Below are 22489 nucleotides of genomic sequence, written 5' to 3' on the forward strand. Positions count from 1 at the left end.
CGTTGCCCACTCTTCACCCTGTGGAGGCAGACCAAGTACACCAGTATTTTAAGTAGGTACTCTGGCAGGTCCTGCTGCCTACTGTCCTGAGATTTCAGTGGCTAGGACCTAAAAAAAAAATAAATAAGTAAATTAAAAAAAAATAATAATAAATTAAAAAAATATCGATATCGCTTGAAATGAATAGGGCGAGATTCTAAATTTGGTCGAGATTAGATTTAATGTGTGGGGCATTCGCTTGCGTGCAAATAGTGGGGGAGGGGAGGAGGAAGACTAGGGGGTAAAGGCAGAAGATATATTACTTTGGGGTTGTTGCTACCTATATGCATTACTTTGTATTTATCACTGTAAAACTTCAGTTGTCCCCTCTCTGCCAAACTTTTCTAGATGTTGCGGTAATGTACTGTGATTATCAATCTTGACAACCTTCATATCGTCCGCAAATTGGATGTTGAGCCTGATATACCTTCATCAATATCATTGATAAGTATATGAGCATAACCGTTTCCCTCACCAATCTCCTTGCTCTTACCATACTTGTTCCAGCTCTGCATCCTTCCTAAATGAGTCCTACAGACCTGTATGCAGTACTCAAGGCGTGGCCTAACCATTACATTATGTATAGAGATAATCAAATGCTTATCTCTGCAAAAAAAAATTCCTATGTATCATTGACATCTAAGCTGGTCTGGCAGCCTGCCTGCACTGTTCAGAGAACTTCATGACTATGCAATCACCCCAGGTCTTTTTCATTCTCCACTATCTTACTCTGGGGTTGTTGCTACCCATATGTTACTTTGTATTTATCACTATAAAACTTCAGTTGTCCCAACTTTTCTAGACGGTGTTGCAGTAATGTACTGTCATTATCAACCCTGACAACCTTCATATCGTCTGCAAATTGGATATCGAGCCTGATATACCTTCATCAATATCATTAAGTATAGAAAACTACAACGGGCGGCCAACACTGAACTCTGGGTGACACCACTAATAACGTTAGCCCACGAAGTGTCCCGTGATCACTACTCTTGTCTTCTCCCAAGGGCCATACTTATGAACAGGCCTTGGTTCATAATTATGGACCAATTTTTAAGATTTTTTTTAACACCCTGATCCAAACGACCCACTTGTACTGTAAACACAGGTGAAATTTACTGTGTCGATGACTCATTTCTGCCAACAGGTTAATTTACAGGATAAAGAAAAATTAATCTCATCTAGTTCTCTAATAGGGTGCTCACAGAAAAACAGCTTGACGACGTATTGTGTATTTTCAAAGCATGACAAAATGTCTAATTTTTCATTATTATTTATGGAGCCTGAGGTAACCAACGCTATAAACCATGCAAGCATAATTATAATTTCAAAATTAAGAGCAAGGAAAAAACATTTTAACCAAATAGTACCAGTGTTAAGTTCTGTCTGCGTATAGTCTGGAATTTTTATAAGACTGCACAGAATATATTAATATTTGGTACCGTACAGGTATTGTTAAAGCTATTATTCTCTTAACCTCTTGAATTTTATATATTTAATTATTGTTATATAAAAAGCTTTTGGGCAAAACAAAAATTTTGTTTTGCCAAAATAATAATGCTGTTTTATCCATACTTTATGAATAAAAGTTCAGGGGCCTCAAAATAATTTTGCCTCCAGCTTCGAAACGACTAAGAACAGTCCTGCTTCTCCAACTCAACCATCCCTACTCCTAGCAGTAACTTGCAGTTAATGCCAAACTCCAATTTGTACAGTAATCTTGCATGTGCAACAGTATCAAAAGCTTTCCTGAAATCCAAATATCGATATCACTGAAATATACATCAAAATTACTTGTTGCATTCAGTTCCTCTGACATCGTTGCATCCAATCAATTGGTCAGACAAGACTTCCCCTTAACAAACCCATACCGTGTCCCAACAATAACTGCAGCCTTGTCTAGATAAGATGATCCTGCAATGCTTCTTTAACCAGCGACTCCATTATTTTCCCCAGAAGTTAAACAGGTCTGTAATTACTCGCGTTACTCTTTCATCATCGTTTTTTGAATTGTGGATGCATTTGCACGTCTCCAATCCATGGGGACCTCCTCCGAGTCCAAGGAAGCTTCCATAATTATGGCTAAGGGTTTGCTTACTTCCTTTGTTGCCTCCTTTAATATAATTGGAATATCTTCCCTATAGAATTCCTGTGTGAATGTTGATGTAAAAAACTCATTGTGAACTACCTGAGCAGGATCAACAGTCGACACGAGGACCAATCCCTAATAGTTTACATAAGTAAAACCTTTGCCAGAGATTTCTGGCAAAGGTTTTGGCCTTTGCAAGCCTGACCTCCTTTGTGACTTGATTACAGACTAGTTTATATCTGCCATAGGCTTCTTTCAGTTGATAATTTATTATGTATCCCATGCATTTTTTTCCTCTGCCACGAGTCTCATTAGTTCATCGACATTCATTGAAGCTAACATTGAACAGCATTTCTTAGTTGGTACGAAAAGCCTACTAGCTTCCAAGATTAATTCCTGAAATGGTTTCCATTTCAATGTTGTACAGTAATTGTCCTTGGTCCAACTGTATAGAATTTAAAAACTGTCTGAGACCACTGTACAAAAGCAAAAACCCTTCCTTTTGGCCCTGATGGTAGTTACATCTTTTAAGTTTAAGGGAGTAATATTCTTGATCTGATTATCAGCAGATTATTCATGCATTACGAATCTGCAGATAAAAAAGAGCCACTAGGCGGCAGTGATAACATTTTACTTATTTGGGATTTACTTAAAGATGTAACTACCATCAAGGGTAAAGGGAGAGTTTTTTGCTTTAGTAAAAGTGACTACTGTCACTCCAAGTTTTGAATTCTAGTAGGACCTACTGACAACACTATCGAGGAAATTCTAAATGGGAAGTGTTCAAGGTATTGGGCCTAAACGAACGTTAGATGAACCTCATGGGATGCATATAAATTATCAGGTGACTGATATATTGCTCCATCTATATTGTTGGTAAATTGTGTTATGAGGTTGATTTTCTGTTTCGCTAGACGGAAAACCGAGTTTCCAGGAGACAAAAACAGGCTTCACTTGCCTGACACCAACTAACTCGGCCACTTTGTGAAAAAAGACCCATAAAAATTCCTTACATCATCGACGAGAGTAGAACTCAAGTTGTTTCTACCCAGTTTGGGGAGGACAACGATCCTATCAGTTTGTTACTCATGAGGGCCTCGATTTTTGCTATTGGTAATGTTTTAGAGCACAAGCGCAGTTGAGACCAAAATGTGCCTATTCTTATGTAATAAATCGGTCCAATTTGGCATCAGAGTTAATCCAATGTGTTTACAAAAGGTAAACAGTTCATTTATACATGATTTGACTGTTGATCCTACTGAGGTTGCTGACGAACTCAGTTTTACATTTACATTCACACATGAGGAATGCTTTAGGGAAAGGGATGCCAGAAGTTTATCAAGCTCTAACAGGAAGTTAAATGGCTTTGTAATAACTAAGAAAGCAGAAGAGAAATTGTTGAAATTAAATATAAGAAAGGTACCTGGGGTGGATAGGATCTATCCAATTATATTAACGGAGGCAGCAAAGTAAGCAAACCCTTAGCCATAATTTTGAGAGCATCCTTCCTTTCAGGGGATATCGAATGTATCCCCAATTCACAAAGAGGGATCCAATGATGACACGAGTAACAGACCTAAGTTTAACTTATATTCCAGGGAAAATAATGAAGTCATTGGTAAAAGAAGTAATGCAGGAGCATCTCGATAAGGCTGCAATTATAACTTAAGACAGAGCATGTGTTTGTTAAGAGGAAGTTTTATTTAATTTTACTTAACTTGCTAAATTAGTATGAATTTCTAACTGAAATTTGCAGAATTGTTTGGATGTAAATTAAATTATTCCTCTGTGGTCATGAATAAGTTTTCTTCATGATTTGTATTAGCAAAAATTCAACTCAGTGCAATCTGGATCTCTTTTGGCATAGCAATAATAAAATATCTATTAATATATTTTTATTTCCTTTTATTACACAAAGAAAGGTGCATTCAGCATAACACACGATAGAATTTTTAAATGTCAGAGTCAAATTAATGGAACTTACAAAAATGTAAAACTAAAATTATTTTTATCTTTGCATAATAATTTTATAGAAACAGGGAATTAATTGGCATTGTTCAGAGTGGATTAATAGTGATGGTATACAGGAAAAGGTGTAAAAACTTTGCTGATGGTTTAAAGGTGGATAGTGTGGTAAACAGGACAAGGCATTGATGCTTCAGCATGGACTGGTTATGCATATGAGCTGAAAGATGGCATGATGTTCAATCCTAATATGTAATATCAATCCAAAAATGCATTTGGAGAAAAGAAAAAAAAAAAAAAAAGTGGGACAGTGGGACAGAATAATGGGTGATTTGGGATTAGAAAGATTTAGGTTATGATACAAGCAAATGTGAAGTTCTTCCTTGGAGTGTAAGGCAGGAAGGCTCAGGATATGCTATAATGATCAATAGGAGCATTGCTTTTTATAAAATGATAGTGAGTATTAGTATTAGTAACGGCCGCATGGTGCAAGAAAGCCTATGGCTTATGCTGCACCAGCCAAAAAAAAAAAAAAAAAAAAATCCGAACAAAACAATGATAAAAACAAAAAAAAAAAATGAGGTGAGACCTCATTTGGACTACTGTATTCAGTTCTGGAAGCCTCACCTAAAAAGGACAGAACTTTTAACAAAAATACTAAATTACTGGTTCAGATCACTCAATCTCTGAAAATTTGCTGGCGTTAGCTGCAGTCTGCCAACTGGTGACTCCTACTTTAATGAGTTCATAATTCGGTGTCCTCTTTAGTATGTGGGATGATTTTAAAATAAAGGTATGTCTGCTGCCATTTACATAATAATTTCATTATAAATACTTAATTTATAAATTAATTCTTAAATGATAAAATTTTCTCCAAATATGCAAACACTGAGAAGTGCAAGATGAATTATAAGAAAGTAAATAAGGCTGGTAAAAATTTAAACAATGTTTATGTTTCATAGATCTGCAGCAAGAAGTCAATCAGATAATCAAGCAACTAGGTGCCATGTTCAGTCACTCACTGATAATTTTCATTAAACTATTCTTTGGTGGGTAGGCTGCAGTCTCATGGCAGTAATGTAGTGATCACTGCTACACATGCTGCACAAAAATGAATGGCTCACTGTTAACTTATCACTATTCAATTTAGATGTCATAACAATGAAGCTATAAACTCCTATAGTGGGGATCCACTGAAGAATATACAGAAGAAATTTTATAAAAAGTCCCTGGCTTTATACAATCTTATTCATATAATTCAAATGACTAGAAGGTACTGCCCAAAGCATGAAGTATTATTGTAAGATAATTGCCTTCCATTATTTTAGATATTTATACTGAATGTTCTTATTCTCAGTAACAGTTTAGTTTAAGTTATTATTCATTTATGAAAAGAAGACAATTTAATACCTCTACAAAGCACAAAGCTTTTATTACTGACAGGTTTCAATTCTTTACAGGAAAAGTGTTTTTTAGTATTCAACTGACTCATTTTCTTGCTATTGCATGGTTTTAAACACCTTTGTTAAAATAACTCAAAACAAGAGAAATAGGGAAAATATCTAAATTACACAGTAACTAGTTGGAAGACAAAACCACATGTTGGTATATAATTTTCTTATACAAGGTTATCACAAATATTTTTGTTACCATTAGAGAGCACTATTACAATCAAATTGCAGATATAAAAACAATTTTCAGTAAAAAGAAGTGCTTTGTAAAATCATTTCAATTAAAGTGCTTTATCCTAAAGCATAAAGCCTTTTAACTGAAAGGGTTTACCTATTCCTTGTGGGAGCAAATTCTTACACTACAGCACTGTTTCTTAAGGATGAAATGATTTTACTACCAGTTTGCTCTAACTTTGCATTACACAGAATATAATACTATTTATACAGTGCCACAACCCAGTGACAACTTAAGAGATGCTAAATTATGAAATCAAAATTTTCAATTACAAAAGAAGAGGTTTAAAAATGCTGAGGATTGTAGCTTTTTTCTTTTTTTAAAAATACCGTATATATATTTTTTTCTATTAAAAACTGAAACCATTTTATCTCAAATTTTTTTATTTTATGATATTGCTGGGTTGTTAGGCACTGCACTGACAAGAAGCCAAACTATCGAAACACCTACAAGGTTGGTGACAATGCAGTATGAATAAACGGGAATTGTATTTCTCACAAGGAAGTAATGTTTGTGTTGAACATTGTCATAGTGTAAGAACTTTTGGGTTCCTTTAGTTAAAATGAAATATAAATAACAATAAATTCAATGTTCTCCATTAGCATCAAGGAATACTCTCTTTGCAAATAAGCAGCAAATATTTATCATCACACAAGCCTTCTTGCTATAATAGGAAGATATTCAAAGAATTCCACTCATTATACATATTCTAAGGGATCAAACATAAATTTGAAGTTGATTTAATAAATATTACATAACAAAAAAAATCTGTGACCTTTTTCAGATTGGTTTAATAAATTTAACAATATTCAACAAAATATTTTATAACCTTGTTGAATGCAATGCTAGCAAAACTGAATCCTGTCTTATTTCTGACAAAAAAAAAAAAAAAAAATTGTATCCTTCCTTCCCCCATCTATCTTCAAATAAGAAACTCCTAAATTTCTAGACATAATCAGATTTCTATATCAAGTTAACATTACTTCTAGTCTCTCTTCACTTAAGCTTATAACTAGTTTACTAGAATTTAATCTTTTCTTTTCTTTTCTGCCTCCATAATTTTAGGAGCTTTGAATGTGTGTGTTACCACTCAAGTTTCATGTGCGTTTTGTATTTATTTTCCTCAGCAGTTTGATTCTTTATGTTACCCTTCCTGAAAGTGTGATATTATTGTAAACAATAGGTGGAAGGAAGCATTCTGTAAAGGGTAAGAAAACTGCAAGTCTATTTTATCACAAGTTAGTAACAGGTGTAAAGTTTACTTACTACACCTTTCCATTAGGGTAACTAAAACATGAGGAAAATTATGTGATAACAGATCAGGATAAGCAGCCAGTCTTGCTCTACAAGTATAAAAGGGCACATTGTTTTAGACAACTTATTTAAAGAACAAATTATTTACAGGATGAACTGAAGGTCATAACAACACATCTGAAAAAACATTTCTTCCATCTGTGATCCTTTAGACTTCTTTCAATAGTATACCACAGTCACTTTTGTCACCTTTCTTCCTGATTAGGCCAGAGCAAAGGGAAAAATTAACATCGCAAAAAAAAAAAAAAAAGGGTGTTATCCCTTCATATATGCTATATTAGAGCACACAGAAACTTAATGACAATACATCTGAATTTTTCAAATGACCTGATTCCTGTTATGCGATCAGAACAAATTTCCTCAATGCTCCAGATGTATTATTGGAACTCTGGTTTAATATTTATGGCTTCAACCTTGGCGTAGGCTTGTAAGATTTTTTTATGTCAAAAAAAGTTTGGCAATGTTCTTACTCTTTCAAGAAGAAAAATTATTCTTTAAAATTCATAGAAGTTGTCCAGCTTTTAGATAAGTGAATAATTTATTTTTTATAAGGGGCAACGAGTGGGCATGGAGTTTAAAACCATCTTTTAAGCAAATAATTTAGTGAATTATAATAAGCTATACAGTAAACCTCCGCTATTCGTGGTCGCTGATTTAATATAAAATGGAAAAACCTAAAAAAATGTGAATTTTAAAGCGCCGTGAATATTTTCCGCCATAAAAAAACATGGGCATGGCTAAAATTATCTTTCCTGGTCAAAACAGCGCTCAGTGGGTGAGGGGCGACAAAATCGCGGCGTGGATGTTTCTCGCTAATCCTTGTTTGGTATGTGTTATGCGCTTGTCGTGGAAGGTTTCATCGTTTGCTTTTAATTTATATGCTTATAAATTGAATAAATTTATCAATTTATAAATTGATATGCTTACAAAAGTGTTAAATCTACCGTTTTGCACTTTTTCGAGTGTGTTAACGGAAAAAAGTGACTTTATTGTGGACAAGTTCTTTCTAACCCCTACAAAAATATGGCTACGAATAACAAGGGAAATGTGAAAATATCAAAGAAGGTGATAAAATTTTTAATGGTGAAAGTGTCTCGTCAGTGGCAAAACATCATAAAATCGATGAGTCAACGGTACGATCAGTCAAGAAATTGGAAGAAAAAATCTGCCGTAGTATCCGTGAAAACACACTAATTGCTTCAAAAATTTGCTCTGTAACTCGTGATGTTAAATTAGAAAAAATGGAAAAATCTTTAAATCTGTGGATAGAAGACCGAACTCAAAATAAAATTCCGTGAAGTTCACTCATCATTCGCAAAAAAGGCAAAACTCCTTTATCAACACTTTAGCAAAACTGGTGATAGCACTGGCGGGATAAGTTTTTTTGCTAGCAAAGGCGCTGGTTTGAAATTTACCGTTTTGCAGTGTAAAACAGACTTTTTCGAGTGTGTTAATGGAAGAAAGTGACTTTATTGTGAACAAGTTCTTTCTAACTCCTACAAAAATATGGCTACGAATAAATTTCTAATAAATATTACATTTAATATTAAATTGTTTCTTATTTTTATTTCGATGCCATATGCTTGCATTTCACTATATACTGTCTACGTACATAGTCATTTTATGAAGGTACATATAATACATACATAGACAAAATTTTAGACTAGTTTTTCTTATATATTTCCTACTTTGGATTTGTTTTTGTTTTGTTTTGGTTTTATTGGCGCATTAGCTACTAAGGCTATAATGCGCCAAGACCATCCTACTTTGAAACGGAACCCCTTTATTACTATGGGAGCCATAACTCAGTATTCACGACATTTCTCAGGAACAGAACCCCCGCAAATAGCGGGGGTTTACTGTATATGCTTTAAATATTTTTTCTTCCAAAATTTATGTATTTTAATTAGGCAAGTAGTTTAATTCAATTTATGTATTTTAATTAAGCATTAGTAAGCAAGTAAACACAAATTAGTAGGGTGCAGACAGATCATCTGCATCCAAAAATCACCCCAAAACAAAAAAAAACTTTTCAAAGTAAGCACATGTAATAAATTTGAAACTGGATCAATTAAAGCCAACAATGTAAATTTTGGCTCTAATATTTAGAATTTTTAAGAAATGAGAAGAACTTCCCAGGGAATTTTCTAGTCTACTAACAGATAAGGTCACTTAGAGTAAAATGAAAAACAATTGTTGGGATTGTCATTATTATGCTAAAATATCTAAAATGGAATAGAAGACCTGACTGTAAATTTACTAGAAAGCAATAATTTTCTTACTGCTAATAAAAGATCATATACAGTAACAACGTTAAAATTGAAGAAAGGCAGTTTATAACCAGGTTAAGGAAAACAAATTAACAAAATTGCTGAAAAGATTAAAAATTTAAATTTTAGGAGGTCAGTACTACAACAAGGCAACATGAAAGGGAAAACAGGGAAGTTTTAAATAAAATTTTATAATCCAAAGGAAATCTTTTTGGAGCAGGAAATTCGAATATGTTGCTAAATCCCATGCCACACATCAGTCAACAAATTAAGCAACAGTGTCAGAGTTGTGTAACATGATCGAAAGCATATAATGAGTATCTTAAACTGTGAATGAGTTGGCAGAGATTTCATCACAGGTTGCAGGTAGTATATAGCAAGGTGAATTTCAAAACAATGTGAACAAACCTAACAGACAACATTCAATACTCTTGGACATGCTTTAACATTTCCAAGAGCATCAATATACACTGCAATAATCATTACACTGCAATAATCATTTCTAATATGGCCATTTTTTTAAAATTTAGTGTTTCTTAAGCTCTACTTGGAGTGTTAGATGGGAAATTTCACTGAAAAATGTTCGGATTTTTCTTTAAAATATTTAAATCGCAAAGTGAAAAAGACACATAAATCCACTGAACTGTCTGTGTTGGGATTTCAAGGGTTTAACTACTTCTAGAAGTAGTTAAAATAATAATTAGTATGTAACAAAACTCAGAGTTTAATCAGTGCATTCAAATCCATCTTCATATTAGTAATCTGATATAACCAATGAGCAAAATCAATTTAAGCAGTAATATTATATGCAATTAAGTTACAACAGATTTTGATCTTATAAATAAATCCTTTAAAGCAAACATTCTGAGGGCAAAAAGTAGGACACAATGAGGGCCATACTTCTACCACATAACAAAAGGAAATTCATTATTATTAATCATTCAGCTAAAAATAAAAAATTTCCATTTGTTACATGGTGGAAATTGTGACTCTCATAAACATTAAATCCCACAAATCAGCATAAAATTTTTTTTTAGTCATCTCAAAGCCTCTTAAAAATGCAAATATAATTGTTAACAAAAAGAATACTAATGAAAGAAGAAAGGCAGAATTAGAACTTATAAAAGGGGGGGAAAAATCAAAATGAAATTAAGGAAATGCATCAAAATCAAGCTATAATTTGAAAATCTCAAATACAAATTTAAAAAAAAAAAGTTTGTTTCCTGACTGAAATAACTTTTGAAGTGATTAAAAGTTTCAATTTATCCCATATGAATGGAATTTTTTTTTTCTCCAACATACTAGTTAGTAAGAGATGGAGTCTTGCAAACTTCATGAAGACTGCTCATAATGTTAAAATATATTTAACATTTCAAGATAACACCTGTAATAAAATCTTACATGTAAAACTTAAGTGACAGAATGCCTCAAAATTTGGTACCTCACTCAACAAAACACATATTTCCATAAGTTTTTGTTGCTTGAAAAATTCCACTAACATGGCATAGAGAAAGGGGAACAGAAAGTCATGCCTCAAGCACTTAAAATCCTAAACATAACCCTTCTAGTATTAACATAGATTAGACAAGAAAGGTTAAACAGATAGGCCATGCCCATTTAAAAACAAAACAGACAAGACAGTGATTAAGTTAATCAGTGATCCTCCTTTAGTGATTCACTCTCTGCTTAATTTATTTGCACATTCAGTTTCCACTATGCCTTTTCTATGGTGGTTTCTATGAACAATATCCCCAACTAGGAACTAAAATATGAATGCTGTTAGATATGTGACAACTATTTGTTTTTAGCCCATCTAAACCAAACTAACCAAAGCTCACCAAACTAACCTTTCTTTCACTGTTCATGTTTTCTGAAATAATCCTTTTCTATATATGTGTAATTTTCAAGATGTTTTGCAACTAGGTCATATTCTAAATGGAAACCAACTTTATATGATTTTGATACCGTGTTTATCAATTATACATATATTTATAGGTGTTTAGTATTAGTATTATTATAAAATGACTAAATGATGCAGGTAAGCAGACCTTTTTCTGAAACTGCCATAAAATGTAGAAGGGGAAAAAATTATGTAAAACACCAAGTAGGAATTACCACTGCACCAAAATTGTTTCTGACAGACAACATCATAAAAAAATAAAAAATAAAAAAAGTTATAAGCAAATGGTTAAAGACAGTGTCTTGTATTACAAAGCGACCAGAAAGTTCAGTGAATTTAAATGAGGCAACACACCCTTTGAAGATGATCCAAAATGCACATGGCTTTCAGATGCAACTGATTCTGAAACACTGTAGCTGCAAAAAAAAAACTAATGAGTGGTCACTGAAGAAGATGCTATAGTTTGTTATAAAGGCAGCTGGAAGCAGTAAAGCCATATTCATAAGTGCCCGAATTCTATATCAATGTCAACAGGAACTGTGAAATAGATTCTGCAAAATAATAAAAAAAAAAAATTCAAATGAGATCAGGAGAACTTTTGGAAATATATAATGTGAATCCAAAAGAGTTTTTTTTTTTTTTTTTTTTTTTTTTTTTTGTAAAGAAAGTAAATGGTTTGTTTATTTGGTTTTTTTAGGAGCATTGGCAACTAAAGCCATATTGCTCCCGGGATATGCAGTGGTCATTCCCTGACCTTTCTGCATTCTCCTTATTTGGTGGTGATGGGCTCGAACCCCGGTCTAATCAAGAAGCGTGTGCTACCACTGCTGCTCCTTCCCACCTGGAAAGTAAATGGAAATGCTATATGGTTGTGATGAAATTTGATTTTATTTTGGTTAGTTCAGCTTTAATATAATGCTTATTATATTAAGCATTTTTTAAAATTTCTTAATTTTGCAGCTCTTCTCCCCCCCCCCCACCACATGCACAACTATTTCAGTTATAGCCTGTGGGTCAGCACATAACTGCAGTTTCATATAATTACATAATAACAAATTTAATAAACAAATAGCACAATTGTCTGTACTATCAGTTTTTTTTTTTTTTTTTTAGAAATACTGAAATATAAATTACTCTATACATTATTCAAATTTAAACAAAAAATTTCAGTTAATTTGAAAAATTAATTCATTATGTTTCTGGTGAACTGATTCTGTTCATTAAGTATTTAACTCAATGGAGGATAATGTGGATAATGCAAAGGCAATACTGCAAGATCAGATCCATATCTACACAAAAAAAAAAAAAAAAAAAAAAAAAAATGCACAGCCCATTATAACTGTGGCTGCTTAGGGAGAATATTGCTGCTTCAAGCATTTACAATGATGATTCTGACTGTAGATGGCCATGCAGGGTATAAAAAGAAATTTATTTATGTAAAAAAATAAATCTTTACTGTGTACATTTGGAGAGAGTAACTATAGTTTAAATAGCTGAGCATATTAAATTACAGAGGAAATAACTACCTAACTTAAATGAAGGGATATAATCTAACAGGTTCAAATCTCACCCAGGTAACTTCTTCAGTATAGATAATTAAAATCTAATTAGCTACATAATGATTTAATCAGCTCATATATACATCATGTCAATATTTATATGAGCATCAGAAAGCCAAAATGAACGAAGTTCCTACTAATATGTGACTTAATTTTTTCAGTCTGGTTGTTATTTACTGGAGGAAGTAACCCATTCTGCTGGTCAAACATTAATAACTATTTGAGACAGATTTTGGGAAGTTTGGAGGGGTGGGGGAATTGAAAAACTTTAATTAGAGGGGCTAGCATACCCTCTTTGGTTTATATTATTGAATTTTGTATGCTTCTTTGAATTTGTGCCTTCTATAGTTGTGGTGATTATAAAAAATATTTTTGGGTGCTTTAAATAAAATGAATAGACTTCCAAAATGAAATGGAGGGCTAAATCAATAAATTTAGTGTTCCAAGCCTATGTTCTTCTAGACAGTTTATAAAATGCCAATACAGCTGACCAATATAAAACTTTCTATGCTGGATAAAAATGTGAAAGTGAATCACTGGTTACAACCATTAAGGCAAATATCTTATGAAATAATTGTACAACTGACAGCAATTCTGAAATAATAGAAAAATTTGCTATAAAAAAGTTCATTAAACAGAGGTCTGACTGTATATTTTAAATCAATGATTTAGGTTCATTTATACACTGCTGTCCACAAAAAAAATTTTCACGGTCCAGATGCGGACCGCTAACTGGCGACCCCCCCCTCTGTATTATAGTATACCCACTAACATCCTTAGAGAAAGTAAGAAATCAAGCATGACTCGACACTGTGAAAAGTATGTTATTGTAGACATGTGATATATGCATATAGCAAGAGGACAAGGCAGGTCCATGGAAGGAGGTTGATAACAGGTATTCATCCTCACACATTATGAATGACCTTGTGGCCCATATCCCACTATTGGTGATAACAACTGTTTGTAAGAGACAGAAGGCAATATGGCTATTATGAGAACTTAAAATAACAGGCTGGAAAGGGTTCATAATACTGGAAGTATGCTAATGGAAAACAGAACACCATCAGAGTTAATGAATTTATGGACTCGCAAGCATGGAAACAAACTGCAAAATAAAATAAATTTTACCATGACTCTCCTTAATTTAAAAATTACAGAAAAAGTGACGGGGAGCACCAGTCCATGTTATTAGTAATTAAATTAATTTAAAAAAAATTCAAATTTTTAGACAGAAAATTTTATAAAATTGTTTCAATTTATATTTTATTCAGCACAGTTGATTTCCAGGTCTGCCGGTCCACAAAACTAGTCTAAATCACAGGTAATGTATTTACAACATGAATCTTCCTCTCCATTACTTTTAAGTATCAGTAGTTCCATCCCCATCACTGAAAAATGGCTGTTTTCTGTAGAAGTTCTACACTGTATGAAGAAGAAAGCCAAACCTATTTTTAAGGTGCTACTATTTGTAGCTTTCTCCCCTCCCCACTTCATGTTTGTTTTTTATTGAATGCTTCACGTTTATTTTCATTTACTGCTGGTGAAGTATGACATCATTTCCACTTCTGCTGGTATTAGGTTGAAACTCCAACCTCAGTTTCTGAGGTTGGTATGAAATGCCATAATAACCAATTTAGTGTGATTGTAATGTAGTATCTATTGTGAACAACCATTTCTATATTTCAATCCTCACAATGACATAGCTTAGTCTCCACATTAGCTTGAATGATTAATAAGCCAAAAATTGCAATTGGATTTAATGAACTTGTCACTAAACTTTCAAACTAGTAGTGATATTTGACCAATACTCATTTGAAAGATGATTGGGACAAATATATTTCCCCTAATATATTTCCTGAAAACTACAACATACAGAAACTTAAATCTAATAAGTAATAACCTAATTCAAATGAAATCTATATTTAATACATTTTTTGTTTTTTTCAGAAAACTCTCTGCTCATCTGCAGTGTTATGCAGGTTTGTCAACCTTTTATGTTTGGAATTATATAAAAGAAAGAAGTAATGTTTCAAGTTCTCTAGGCTCACAATACAAGGGGCACAAGAATGTCAGTGATTTAAAAAGGGGGAAAAAAATAAACAAATAAATAAATAAAAATAATAATAATATATATATATAAAAACAAGGATGTCATGATACAGTGAAATGTTGACCACTTTCTAATGGCTGATGAAAAACATCCACAGAGCTTTAGAATAGCAAAGAATATTTGCAATCTACTTACAGATAAAACTACTTTCAAACAAGTTTATGATAATATTAAATTTCAGGTCCCTTTGTTATGTAAAATATTTTTCCCCCATCTATATCAAAAATTTACCCCCCTCCCAAGTTAACTCTAAAAGACCCAACAAGATTAGGTGAACGATTCAAATACACCTTGGGCAGCAGCTTGTTCCTGCAATACTATTTTTTATCTGAATTAAAACTCTGCCAAGCAACATTACCACATTGCTAGTAAACTCCTGCAAAAATCTGAAAGTATTGTTGCTGAAATACTGAAGGAATAATCCTTTTGCCTACGTTCATAATCCAAGTGATGTGTAGAAATGTAAGGGCGTGGATGAAAGTGCCCTCTAATCCAAACTGTGACATAGTTACACCTAGACATTTTTAATAAAATAACCTAAAATGATGTATCTGATTAAATATGAAGTTGCCTCTTTTGAGAGGCAGATTGCCATTATTTACTCTTGTTAATGAGGTCAGAGAATGTGAAATCCATAGTTCCTGTTTTGGTTGAATACAGTTCCAGCCAAAAACTACAAAGGTAAAACGAGACAATACAAAGAAACAGAGTTGTGATGCTCTATAATATCAAAGTACAAATCAAAAAAATGGACTATCACACCAAATATCCAAAACTTTTTAAATGTGAATACAGGCATTTTGGCTGTCGTGAAAAATGCTACAAATGTAAGAAAGTGGTTCTTATATTTGTGGTTATTTGTGAAACAGAGGTGGCTTCAGGCTGTCTGTGATTTCATGTAACATAAAAAAATTTCAAATGAAGCCTTCACTAATTATTCTCTTTAGGCTCACATAAGATCTAAAGCCACCAAATGATCATATCCCAATAGACAAGTGAAAAACTAGAAAATTCTGATCAAACAGATTTAGTCATAAAAATCTAATTATAAATGAAAAAAAAAAAAAATAATAAATAAAAATAAATAAATAAAATAATAATAATAATAAAGTTATTATTCATTTTCAGAAGAAATACAAACAAAGTCAGTACGGTATATAGCAATGGCAATCCTCTATTTGGTCCAAAACAAATACACAGCAATAAACTATTGACAAAAACACCCAGAGACAGGATTTTTCTGAACAATGTAATTAAAGGAATTCATTTTCTTGTATCTTTAATTATCTAGTTTATCTTCAAGAAGGCTAAATGCAACCTATTAGACTTTTAAAAATCTGGCAATTTACAAACATGAGAGGTTTTGCCAATGATTCCGTTTAGTATCAATATTTTCATGGATAAAAATCAACCCTGATATAATTATACAAATGCCAGAAGAGCCAACAAGATTTGAGTATTGCCATGAGAATATGTATCCATGGTTACCTTGCCAACTGATAATATATTCTGAAGCTGTATAATAAATACTGCACAAAATATAAGCAGATTAGCAAAACAGAGTTTGTATTTTATTATAATTTTACATAAAGTGAAAAATGGTGCACAACGTTGGCTAATTCTGATGTTCTGATGAAGAATGCACACAACCAGAAAAGTAAGTCATGCATGATAACCACTGATATAATGGAATGATGTAATGTTGTCTAACCCCAGTACTGAAGATATACCTTAACATAAAACAATAAATACTTAACATACATATTTTTCAACTTTTTTTCTTTATAATGAATGTTACACATGCTAGCGCTGTGGATTTTGATAATATCCCGCTACTGATCCTCCCTGTGCTCGTCCTTGGCTATATGGATACATGCCAGACATAATGGCAGACTTTGAGCTGCCTGTCTGATTTCCATAGTTACTAGATGAACTTTGCAGCGATAAATTTTGCTTGTTGGCAAAGGTTTGGGATGAAAAATTCAGACTGTTTCCAAATGGCTGATATGCCATGCTTTGGCTTCCAAAAGTCTGCATACGACCACTAGTAGCACTACTGCTATTACTCTGGTACAAACTAGAAGCACTATGGTTTGCCATAGTTTCATATCTATTAGCTGCAGATCCATGATTTAACATATTTCCATATTTGTCTGCACCACTCTGGTTTCCCATACTTCCATATCTATCGACTCGATCATTACCAAGTAATGGCTTTCCTAAGCTTCCAAATCTGTTAGTTCTATCTCCAATAAGCCCCTGGTTTCCACTGTTGCCATATCTGTCACCACCAACCATCCCTTGATTACCAATATTTCCAAATTTCTCAGTTCTGTCAATAGCAGGCCCATAGTTTCCCATACCCCCAAATCTATCATTTCTTCGTTTTCTTCTGTCATCATCTTCTTCATTATTTCTTGAATTAAATGAACGCTTCACACCACCCTTCCTCACTCCGAACTCCCTCTGATTACCTTGATTGCCAACATTTCGCCATCTGCTACGGCCTGAAATAAACAATAATGAAAATGAATCAAAATCAAAAAGTAATGATGGGCAGAAATAATTAGTTCAGTAAAAAAATAATAAATTAATAAATATAAAATTACACCATCACAACTGCAGTATTATTCCATAAAACAGGTGACAAGCTTTAATTTCTATAACAGTAATGTTAACCAACAATTGGTTTGGAGAAGGATCACAACTACAGTGGCGGACAAAAAAAAAAAAAAAAAACCGCATCACTTGTGAATTTTGCAAATAATGTTTTGTGTTGCATTGTGGGTTGTAGAAATGTTCAAAATGCATTTGTTAGATGGGATATATACCTCTGTGAATGAAATCCAATAAAAGACTCCACCCAATATACCTAATTGCCATAAATATCTTCCTAAAGGGTAAAATGCATAATCAATGGAAATATGAGAAATCATGCAAATGGCAATCATGACAACCAAACAAATTTTATTGCATTTACATGTACAAGCTGAAATGATAAGTTAATATAATAGTATTATGTACTGTAAATTATAAAAATAAGTCCTCAATATTTTCTTGTTCCTCATCGAGCTGCAATTACAGCCTTGCAACAATCTGGCATAGAGTTAATCAACTTCTGGATATACGATTGCCCAATTTTGTGGTACCACATCCTTACAATGCTCTCCTGCAGCTGAATCTTACTTGTTGGCTTCTTCTGAGCAATTTTAGACAACATTATATACCAGCAATTTTCAATAGGGTTCAAATCTGAACAGGCCAGTCCAACACTGTAATGCCAGTATTTCTGAGGTATGCCTGCACTTTAAGGGATAAAAACAAGGGAAAACATTGGTGTGTTTTAAGCCTTGTAAGACAAGAAGACAAACTCATCATTAAATCTAAATAGCATAAAACTTACCAATTTTGCTGTGTGGGCAAGGTGCTCGGTCCTATGAAAAATGCAGTTTTGGATGTCTGTGGGGTGATCCCTAATAACAGATTTCGGGCACTCCTCCAAGATAGCAGTGTAGGTTTTTGCATTCACCGTTCCGTTAATAAACTTAATTTGCCCCACCTCTTTGCTTGTTATGCATCCTCAGACCATCTGACCGGCAGGGAACTTTACAGTCGGTGTTATGCCTCTGATTTTCGTATTCAGACCTATCGCTTCCCACCCGAGCCATGCTGGTTGAATTTTGATTTGTCAGAAAATATGACGGTGTCCCATTGCTCTTTTGTCCATGAAACATTTGTTTTAGCCAAAGCAAACCACCTCTTCCTCATTTGTTGGGTCAACAAAGGGTTCTTCTTGGGCCAATAGGCATGCAGACCACCATCTTTGGATAGCTCGTACACTTGTTTCAACACCAGAGGCCATCTCAAAGACCAGTTTTAGATCAGGAGCACTAGCATGGTGATTACAAAGACATAGCCATTTCAAATATGATTCTTGGGAAGGCGTAGTCACTCTCTCTTATGGACTGATCCAGAACTTCTCTTCACATCACCGGTTTCACCCTATTTTATCAGTGATAGCACACGTAGAAAGCTCTTCCTGGGACAGAACAACAGCTACACTTTTTTCCCTTGGTGTCAACTGAACATATGGAGCCATGCTTACACCTCTGCGAAACAGGATACTGATGAGGGTGTATACCCTTCCAACACTGTATTTATAGAAATGGTTGAAGCAATACCTTGCAATCGTTGCCTGATGCAATAGAAGCATCATCTGACGTAATACCTTTGCTTTGCAACAAACAAAATGACTGTAATCAAACAATATCTTATACGTTTCACTACAAATGTTACTTTTTTTAAGGTGATGCAGTTTTTTTTTGTTCTGCCACTGTATGTCATTAATCTTTAAGGGGGATGCCCTCCCCCTATATTAGGGGCTTTTGATCATAATATTAAAAAAAGAAAATGAGAAATTTCATAAGGTGCTCTTTCTTCTAACAAGATGAGTGAAGAAGCAAATAGTCTTTACTTTGTTTAAGGTACGTTTTTGTTTCCTGGTTTATATAACACACTCCAAGAAAATACTGAACTATCTTTCCATTTATAGACTCTTGATTAAGTTTTAAAATTTCTGCCATACTAAAAAAATAGTACTGGTCAGTGGTGGCATTCCTCAGAATCCAACGTGTCTCTGACAATAAGTATTAATCAGGTTTTGAGATCAACTGTATTGCTGTATTTTGCTTTGCCGTTTGTCCCTTAATCCTGGAGGAAAACAAAAGGCGATTTCCTGTACCCCGTGAGGCAGCGGCCAGAGAATGGAAGATATTCAAACCACTCATGCACTTTGTGTATAGATAATGAACATGTAGGAGGAAAGTCAGCTTATTAAATACGGTCATTGAGGCTGTCTCAGACATGCTCTCAGGTATATCAAGCTGGGCTTGCTACCTGGGATTCAAAAATGCTGATGGAACAGATATTCAGGGGACAACCAAATCCTCTGCTTGCACCTTCATGATGGTGGGACTGCTAGTAACACTGGGTATAACCAACTTGTGAAAGTCCTGAAATACTACACCTAGTATATTGGAGGTGACCACTCAGGTGCGAACCAATGTAAACAGGAGTCGAAGCGTGGTGTCCACACTAGACAGACTGCCACCCCTCTGTGTTACCAGGCAATACAAGGTGGTAGATGACTCTCATCAACCGAAGCAATTCCACCACCACTTTGCTTATTGGAGATTTGAAGTGGTGGACCCATGTTTAGTCTCCAGAGTAAAGCTCCGCCAACCTCCCCCCCATTTCTACCATCATGCAGTATGACTGATGTCTTTTGAGTTTATGATGAACATAATGACAAGATCCACTTCCGTACATTTCGGGAAGGTACAACCCTAAAACGATGTTTGCAGGCTGGCTGCTAGATAGTCCGCTGGACCAAACCTATTGGTAACTTCCTAGGAGGCTTCAGGATCGCTAGTGTATAATCTCACTGCCTATACTCTGCCAAATGGTGACTGGAGGGAGTTCTAGCAGTGTGTGTATGAGGGGGCAATGTTGAAGCCACATTATGGAGCTGGTTATATTCTTACATTTGTATGTCATATCCAAAAATTTCATTAATTCATATAGCTTGTCCTTGCCACCTCCTCTTACTTCTGAATAGTTAAACTATCAGAAAAAAACCTATCTACAAAAAGATCTGAACCTCTCAAACACTTCCCCATTCATTTTACAATTATACGTGGTTTCAGTTCAACTTACAGTTTACCAAACCCCACATACGTTTTGTGGTAGAATCCCAATTATCAGTTGATTGAACTGCTGCTCATCTCAGTTGCCCTAATTATTCCCTGAATGATTCCTTTAGCTTTAAAGGACTTTTGATATTGCCTGTCAGAGAGATTTAGTAATTTGAAATATCTTCTTTTCAATCTTCTCCAGCTTAAAATCTCTCTACTCCATTCTGTAAAATTTAACTATTGCCTCTGTCATTCTCCCAACTCCATTAATCACTTGGAACTCTTTGACCTCCTTTCTTTGAAACGTGACTTTCTCTAGTCCAACTTTTCTAAAAGTGAAGAAATTTCCCTTGGTGATTTTAATGTTCACAACTCTAGCTGGCTTCTGTTTTCTAGGCATATGGACCCAGTTGGTTGAGATGCTGAGGCTTTTGCAATTACTAATGACTTCACACAGATTGTTCATTTACCTACCAGAATACCAGACAATCATAACCACACAGGTACCATGCTTGATCTTTTCCCCTTCTAAGTACATGGTAGAGGTGAGTGGCAGCTAGCAGGCTGAGAGAAGAATTTAGCGATGGTCCCTTCTCCAATGGAGCCTTTCTCTTGTGGCCATTCACAACCTCATGTTGTTTGGAATTAAAACATGCAAAATGGGATGATCTGCAAGATTTCTTTTCCTTGGTTTGATTACTGCTTTAAATCTTCTGATGTCAACATCTGCTCAGATCATGTCAGTGAAATTATTCTTGTTGGAATGAAATCCTTTATTTTCATTCCAAATTAAAATCTCGTCCTTTATATAAACTTTGGTTTTCCAATAAATGTTAAGGCTGTTTATGATATGTTGCACATTGTAATTTACTTGCATTCACAATTCTTCAGGTTCACTTTATGCCTACATGAAAGCTTGACAACTGTAAATCAGTTTTTAATCAATCCAAACTAAATTTTGAATGGACTAACAGTAGAAAGCTTGCTTCTTGTCCTCCAAATGGTAGTTGGGCATTCTGGTCTCTTGCCAAAGATATTGGCTGCAACTTTTGCCCATGTCTATTCCCACCTTTGTCAAAACTGAATGGTTCTATTGCCACCTCAGCTAAAGATAAAGCTAACCTGTTAGAGCCCTACTTTTCTTCTAACTCGTGTATTGATGATCTTGGTAAACTGCCGCCTACCATTCCCAGTACACTCCATTTAATGTATCCTGTGGTTTTCCATTATAAGAATGTAAGAATTTTGAACAGTCTTGATACCAAGAAAGCACCAGCCCCTGATGGCATTTTCCCACTTGTTCTCAAAACTTGTGCTCCTGAGCTTACTCCTATTCTATGTTGCCTTTTTATACTTTCTAATTCCACTGGTGTTTTCCCTTCTGCTGGGAATTTGCTCATATCCAGCCAGTTCCTAAAAAAAGGCGACAAATCCCTTCCATCCTATTATTGTCCCACTGTAGTTAGTTACTTCTACTCTTTCTAAAGTTATGGAGAAATCTATTAACCGCCAACTTCTAACTATCTAGATACCTTCCATCTGATCAATGATCCCAGTTTGGATTCTGTCAGTGTTGATCCACTGTTGATATACTGGCTTATGGACAAATACCTATCTATGGACAAATTCAATGGAAAAGTTTGGTGAAACTCAAAGCAGTTTTTCTTAATTTTTCTAAGGATTTTGATTGTGTTTGGCATAAAAGTCTCCCAAATAAGCTTCCATCTTATGGTTTGCCAATTGTTCTTTGTAATTGAGTATTCAGTTTTCTCTCTGACTGATCACTGCTAGTGATGGAAGACGGCTCTTCTAAAGTCGCCACTAGTTCAGGTGTTCCCAAAGGTTCAGTTCTTCTCCCACTCTT

The 22489-nt window shown here is 34.3% G+C and overlaps 1 protein-coding gene across 2 annotated transcripts in view; it reads right to left on the minus strand.

The window, feature by feature from the left end:
* Window positions 1-16551: 16551 nt before the first annotated feature.
* LOC150082405 (uncharacterized) overlaps window positions 16552-22489 on the minus strand; it is a 267788-nt gene continuing 261850 nt past the window's right edge. For both annotated transcript variants that reach the window (XM_090379267.1, XM_090379266.1), the window contains exon 14: window positions 16552-17439. In XM_090379267.1, the coding sequence (XP_090235393.1) occupies window positions 16736-17439 (704 nt within the window). In that variant the 3' untranslated portion in view covers window positions 16552-16735. The remainder of the gene's footprint in view (window positions 17440-22489) is intronic.

Source organism: Mastigoproctus giganteus, chromosome 8, assembly GCF_048544385.1.
Source record: "Mastigoproctus giganteus isolate SK-2022 chromosome 8, ASM4854438v1, whole genome shotgun sequence".
NCBI lineage: Eukaryota > Metazoa > Arthropoda > Arachnida > Uropygi > Thelyphonidae > Mastigoproctus > Mastigoproctus giganteus.